At 40.2% G+C, this 7374-nt stretch overlaps 1 protein-coding gene across 5 annotated transcripts in view; it reads left to right on the top strand.

Moving 5' to 3' along the window:
- Positions 1 to 4921, top strand: part of LOC110498770 (ATP-citrate synthase) — a 133399-nt gene extending 128478 nt beyond the window's left edge. For all 5 annotated transcript variants that reach the window (XM_036955916.1, XM_036955912.1, XM_036955913.1 and 2 more), the window contains one exon: positions 3583 to 4921. In XM_036955916.1, coding sequence (XP_036811811.1) covers positions 3583 to 3677 — 95 coding nt within the window. In that variant the 3' untranslated portion in view covers positions 3678 to 4921. The remainder of the gene's footprint in view (positions 1 to 3582) is intronic.
- Positions 4922 to 7374: the final 2453 nt, after the last annotated feature.

Here is a 7374-nt window from a genome sequence, read left to right as displayed (position 1 = left end):
ATGTGAGTGACAGAATGATTCACAAAGTTAAATCTGCATCTGGGGAATTACTCTCTTCCCCCAAAGACATCAATGACAGATTCCGGCAGTTTTATGAGACTCTATATACATCTAAAGCGGATCCTATAACCCCTTAATTATGCAAACATTTTTGGAGGACTGTAATCTTCCTGCCCTTGAACGAGGAAGATTATAACTTCCTGAATAAGGAAATATCTCTTGATGAAATTCAAGAAACAATTAAATCTCTAAAGAGTGGCACCCCGGGCCCAGATGGATACCCTGGTGAATTCTATAAAACATTCAGCAACATGCTCTCTCCCTACCTGCACAAAATGTGGGTTCAGGCCAATGAGGATGGAGCTCTCCCTTCTACTTTGGACGAAGCGTTCATTACAGTTATACATAAGAAGGGTAAGGATCCAGAAGAGGTAGGGTCATACAGACCAATATCTCTCCTTAATACAGACCAAAAGATTTTAGCAAAAACTCTGGCTAACAGGCTTAGCACTTTAATTGGCAAATTGGTCCATTCGGATCAGACCGGCTTTATCCCTAACAGAAACGCATTCTTCAATCTCAATATTATGTATTCTCAGATGTTACCCAACGTGGACCTTGCCGTCATATCTCTTGATGCCGAAAAGGCCTTTGACCAAGTTCCTACAGAAATGTAATATTGGAGATGAGTTCATAAATTGGATCCAGCTTTTATATAGGAACCCCTGTGCCAGAATACTCACTAACCAATCATTGTCGCCCCGATTTAACCTTAACGGGGGGACAAGGCAGGGTTGTGCGCTGTCGCCTATGCTCTTCGCCCTAATTATCGAACCGCTCGCTCAGACAATTAGATCTCATGCAGCAATCCACAGCTATAATATTAAAGATACTCTAAATAAGATTTCCCTATACGCAGATGACATCCTCCTCTATGTAACAGAACCCCAGGCTAGTATCCCAGCTATTCTTGATGTGATCAATTTGTTTGGTACCTTCTCGGGATACAGAATAAATTGGAACAAGAGTGAATTAATGCCCATACGGTCGCAAAACACCTCCTGGCTAGAACCTCTCCCATTTAAGTTACCTTCAGAAAAATTGACCTACCTAGGAATTGTAGTTACCAATCAATACACCTTACTATTTAAAGAGAATTTCCCCTCTCTGATACAAAAACTCAAAGCAAACATACTTTTACATAAACATATTTTGGAGAACTCTCCCAATTTCTCTACTCGGAAGAATTAATGCCATTAAAATGGTCTTCTTCCCACAACTGCTCTACCTATATCAGAACATCCCAGTATTCATACCTAAATCCTTTCATAAGCAACTGGACTCAATTATCAATCCTTTCATCTGGGATTATAAAACACACAGGATAGGTAAAAAACACCTCTGTAAATCCAAGATGGAAGGAGGATTGTCTCTCCCAAATTGTATATTTTATTGGGCCGCTAACCTGGGCTGCTAACCTCCGCGTTGTTACGTTTCTGCTGGATGACGCACTTCCGGCATCCAGCTGGCTTACTATGGAGCGTGAGGAGTGTCACCCCTTCTCTATTGGTGCTGTGATTTTGTCGCCTGTCAATCTGGAGATGTCACTTTATTGTAACAATCCTATTATACATAGCACAGTCCGAATATGGAAGCAAATTTAAAGTCCACTTTGAGCTTAGACCAATGTCATTCATGCTCCCTGTCGCCAGGAATCCCTCCTTTGCCCCTTCTAACCTTGATAACACCTTTGAGCGATGGGGGGAGCTGGGGATAAGTACCATAGGGGATTTATACATAGAATGGACCTTTGCTTCCTTTGAGTTGCTGAGGGAAACCATAATCTTCCCAGAAGTAATTTTTTCACATACCTACAAATTAGAGACTACGTTAGAAAACACCTCCCAACATTTGGGAATGCTAAACCTTCCATGATTGACGGATGCATAAAAATATGCCCCACCTCAGATAAACTAATATTGCGTCTATATGATGCTTTTCAATCTGTTAGCACACCTTCTACAGATGCCATCAAGGCAAAATGGGAGGAAGAACTAGGGACTGACATTTCTGTGGCAGACTGGGAAGAGAGCTTGGAGTATATCCACACATGCTCCATTAATTCCAGACATCGTCTCATACAATTCAAGGTATTACACAGATTACACTTTTCCAAAACTAAACTGCATAGGATATTTCCACATCCCCTACATGTGATAAATGTCAGGCTGCCACTGCTCCACTGCTTTGCCTTATGGTCTAGCTTGCATGGTTATTGGTGTGGAATTTTTGGGATCCTCTCTGAAGTTTTGGAGACTTAAATAGATCCAGACCCGCTTCTGATAATCCTGGGAGTATCTGAGTCCCTAAACGGATTAACCAACCCCCAAAAACTATCCCTACGGGATAGGGAAAGATTGAATATGTTTGTAAATGATCACCAGTCAGATGGTCGCGGCTAGGGATGCCATCTGGGCCGGCAGCCTTGCGAGGGTTAACAAGTTTAAATATTTTACTCACATTGGCCACGGAGAAGGAGAACCCACAGGCTTTGGTAGTGGGCCGTGTCAGTGGCACTGTATTGTCCTCAAAGCGAGCAAAGACGTTTTTTAATTTGTCTGGGAGCAAGACGTTGGTGTTCGCGACGGGGCTCGTTTTCTTTTTGTAATATGTGATTGACTGTAAGACCCTGCCAAATGCGTTTCGTGTTTGAGCTGTTGAATGGCAACTCTACTTTGTCTCTATACTGACACTTTGCTTGTTTGAGGGAATATCTGCATTGTTTGTATTTGTTAATGTTTCCAGTCGCCTTGCCATGATTAAAAGAGGTGCTTCTCTTTCAGTTTTGCGCGAATGTGCCATCAATCCACGGTTTCTGTTTAGGAAAGGTTTTAATAGTCACAGTTGGGTACGATATCTCCGATGCACTTGCTAATAAACTCGCTCACCGAGTCAACGTTATTGTCTGAGGCTATCTGGAACATATCCCAGTACATGTGATTGAAGCAATCTTGAAGTGTCGAATCCGATTAGTCAGATCAGCATTGGATAGACCTGAGCAGGGGCGTTTCCTGTTTTAGTTTGTCTATAGGCTGGGAATCTTTAAAAAATGGAGTCGTGGTCAGATTTGCCAAAGGCAGGGCTTTGCATGCATCGCAGAAGTTAGTGTGGCAATGATCCAGAATGCTACGACCTCGTGTCACTCATTCGATATGCTGATAGAATTTAGGGAGTCATGTTCTCACGTTAGCTTTGTTAAAATCCCCAGTTACAATACATGCAGCCTCGATGTATGGTTTCTAGTTTACATAGAGACCAGTGAAGTTCTTTCAGGTTGGAGGGATATATGCAACTGACTATTTTCGAAGAGAATTCTCTTGGAAGATAATGCGGTCAGCATTTGATTGTAAGGAATTCTAGGTCAGGTGAACAAAATTACTTAAGTTCCTATATGTTGTAGTGATTACACCATGAGTCGTTAATCATAAGGCATACACCTCCGCCCTTCACTATATCACAGTAATAAGGTGTAGTTAAATAAGTTCTAGTTAATCAAATCACTTTCTCTACTTCCCGTCCCAGGTCATTACCTGGACCAGAAGAGGCTAAAACAGGGCCTGTACCGCCACCCATGGGATGACATCTCCTATGTGCTTCCTGAACACATGTCAATGTAACTGATGACAGCGAGTCGGCACCTCTGGATGTCAACACTCGGATATGACGGGAAGCATTTTCACCTTATCACTTCAACAACCTCTGCCTTTGGGCAGGGTAAATCCAGAGGTGGGGGGGATATGGGGGAAGAGGGGAGCGTTAGTTTTATTAGGTCACTAAAGAAAAAGGGAATAATTTACGTTATTTAAGTTATGAGTTCAATCGTTAACAAAAAAAAGGAGCCGAACCAATGCAAGCTGCAGCTGTGGTCACACTAGGTGACTGGGAAAACTAGGTCACCGGTTCACAAATGGGATAGTGGCTTTTTGACCATGCCACCTGGTTGTTTGGTCCATCGCCTACTCGCTTATATTTTATTTTCATATCTCTTACTAAACTCTCAAACGATTAACAGTTGGTTGAGCTGTATAATATAGGGCTAGCCCTGCTTTAGGCCTCTAGGGTGTGTGCTGTTGAAAGTTAGCATGCTTTCTGGGTGACTTGGTAATGCACATAACATGAACACTGGCTTGCCTATGGAGAAGTAGTCTTGGTCGGTAAACCTGCATCCCTCAATGGAGTGTAAGCCTTGAACGATCCACCGTCATGTACATTACAAAACCAAAGTATTGTGTGAGGTTTTATTTACACATTTAATCTAGTTTCCGACCTTAATCCCCTTCCAAAGTTGTGTAGCCTATTATGGTGTGTACTCTGTGGCTGTTCAAGATAAGGGGGCACGGTTTAACTAGCTGAATGTTAGTGTTGATTTGCCACTGCCTTTTTTTTTTTTTTTTAGGATCCCAATTATCTGTTGCAAAAGCAACAGCTACTCTTCCTGATGTCCTTTCTCATCCCCTCTGTCATTGGACGAAACGATCATGTTAACTTTATTTTCATCCATTTAGATTTCAAGAAATTACAAATGTGTTATTTTAAAATGTTTCAAAATAAAGGAAAAGGCAATAAACAGTCCTACTTTTGAAGGGGTTAATTGCTTTAAAATGTGAGTCTTAAACGCATCTTTTGCGAGGGACCATGAAGGCAGTGTATTTTATCTGGGAAAATAGTGTCTGATTTGCACGTTATGTCTAGATTATTGCTACCAGTAGCAGTAGCCATTTTTCTTTGTCCTCAATGTTCTGTGACAGGCATGTTTGTTCTTCGTTTTATTTAAATGTGAATTAAAAATGCTTCTTAGTTTATTAAATATGCCCATAATTGTTATATTGTAGTTTAATAAAACCAAGAATGTCTAACTTTTCATTGTGGCTATTTATTATCACTAAGTGATGCATGTAGCAGCTGTGCTGGTCGACACACATTGGTGTGAAGGATTTAGTATTATCCAAATATATCAAATAGTATATAGGTTAACTGAGCATATACAGTTAGTGGATAAATTATTTTGTGTGGGAATATACAGTGGCAAAAAAAAGTATGTGAACCCTTTGGAATTACCTGCATTTCTGCATAAATTGGTCATAGAATTTTATGTGATCTTCATCTAAGTCACAACAATAGACTAAAAACAAACAATTATATGTTATGTCTTTATTGAACACACCACACCTTGTATTTAATAACAAGTTAACCCTCCTTTGCCAGCAATTAACCTCAACCGAAAGTTTTCTGTAGTTGCGGATCAGACCTTCAAAGGTCAGGAGGAATTTTGGACCATACACTTTTACCAAACTGTTTCAGTTCAACAATATTTGTAGGATGCCTGGTGTGAACCGCTCTCGGGTTCATGTCACAGCATTTTAAATCTGCTTAAAGTCGGGAAGTCGGGACTGGGCCATCTTCTGTTGAAGCCATTCTGTTGTTGATTTACTTCTGTCTTTTGGGTCATTGTCCTCTGTTGCATCACCCAACTTCTTTTGCGCTTCAATTGGCAGACGGATAGCTTTACATTCATTCTTCACATAAGACAATGCTTCTTGTAAATAGCAAACTTAAATTGTGATTTTTTAATAGGGCAAGGCAGCTCGAACCAACATCTCTGATCTTGTCTCATTGATTGGACTGGACAGTTTTCAGCAAGTTGCAACATTGAAATAACCACTTTTCCATAAACAAGCTCTAAATCATGTTTGCTGTGCTGTCTATTTAAGATGAAATGAACACTGGACGGTTTTCGGCAAGTTGAAAAAACAGAAATAACCACTTTTCCATAAACAAGCTCTAAATTCTTGTTTGATGCACTCTGGATGAAAATTTTTTTTGTGCTGTCTATTTGAGATGAAATTAACACTGGACAGTTTTCAGCAAGTTGCAACATTGAAATACAGTTATAGACACTTTTCCATAAACAAGGTCTATAACATGTTTGATGCAATTGGCAAGTAAAATTTTGTCCACACCTGCGTTTTTGGGATGTTAGGAACACTGTCAACAAATTTCAGCAAGAGGTATTGTAAGAGAACACCCCCCTGAAATGGACAAAAATGAATGGGAAGTCATTGGCACTTGACAAACCATATACACGGTGTCCAATACAACTCAATTCGGCGTCGTTTCGTTCAAAGTTGATTGCCATATGGCAAATGCCAGGTGTAAACACTTTAAAAATCCAACAGGTGTGTGTGTGAGCTTTTCTTTGACATCTGTTGGGAGAAATGACTGATTTACAGTTCATGGGGGTTGCCTAATCACACAAATGAAGTTTTGGAAAGATCTGACTTTTTTTTAACCCTTTGAAACAGCCCCTCTGACACCAATTATGGCACTTCCGGTTGGCACAGGAAGCTATAGGTAAACACATATCCTCATTGGGGTATGCCCTTTACAGAATCCTGAGTTTTAAGTGTTAAGCCTACCCCCTACTTTTTCGAACATTCTGTTAAAAATCGTGCAACATTTCAGCGTCCTGCTACTCATGCCAGGAATATAGTATATGCATATGATTAGTATGTGTGGATAGAAAACACTCACGTTTCTAAAACTAGTTAAATCACGGCTGTGGCTATAACAGAGCGTGTGTTTCATCGAAAAGCGCAAGAAAAACTGGTCACTGAAAACTGGAAAAAATATCCATGCGCCACTTGCATGTCATGTTTAAGGGACACCAAATTAAATGGTGCTGAGATTGCAATTCCTACAGCTTCCACACGATGTCGCCAGTCTTGTCAATTTCCTGGAAGTTATTTCTTGGTCAAACAAAGGAGAGAGACCCCATTCCATCCGGTCTCCGACAGGAAGTTTTGGAAGAGAGATTTCCGAACATGATTTGAAGACGTGGAGCTATTGAATACACATCGCCCCGTGATCAATTTGATAGATTATTAACGTTTACTAATACCTAAAGTTGGATTACAAAAGTATTTCGAAGTGTTTTGTGAAAGTTTATCGTCAAACTTTTTAATTTAAAAAAATGACCCTGCGTTTTGAAACTGTTTTTTTCTGAATCACAGTTTCCATAGATGGATATTTTGGGTATATATGGACCGATTTAATCGAAAAAAAAGACCCAATAGTGATGTTTATGGGGCATATAGGAGTGCCAACAAAGAAGCTCGTCAAAGGTAATGAATGTTTTATATTTTATTTCTGCTATTTGTGTAGCGCCGGCTACGCAAATTCTTTTGTTTATGTCGCCTTCAGGTATTTTGGGGTGTTGCATGCTATCAGATAATAGCTTTCGCCGAAAAGCATTTTAAAAATCTGACTTGTTGGCTAGATTCACAACGAGTGTAGCTTTATATCAATACCCTGTGT

Source organism: Oncorhynchus mykiss, chromosome 20 (assembly GCF_013265735.2).
Source record: "Oncorhynchus mykiss isolate Arlee chromosome 20, USDA_OmykA_1.1, whole genome shotgun sequence".
Lineage (NCBI taxonomy): Eukaryota > Metazoa > Chordata > Actinopteri > Salmoniformes > Salmonidae > Oncorhynchus > Oncorhynchus mykiss.
Note: the sequence above shows the minus strand (reverse complement) of the source record. Positions and strands in the feature narration are given on the sequence as shown.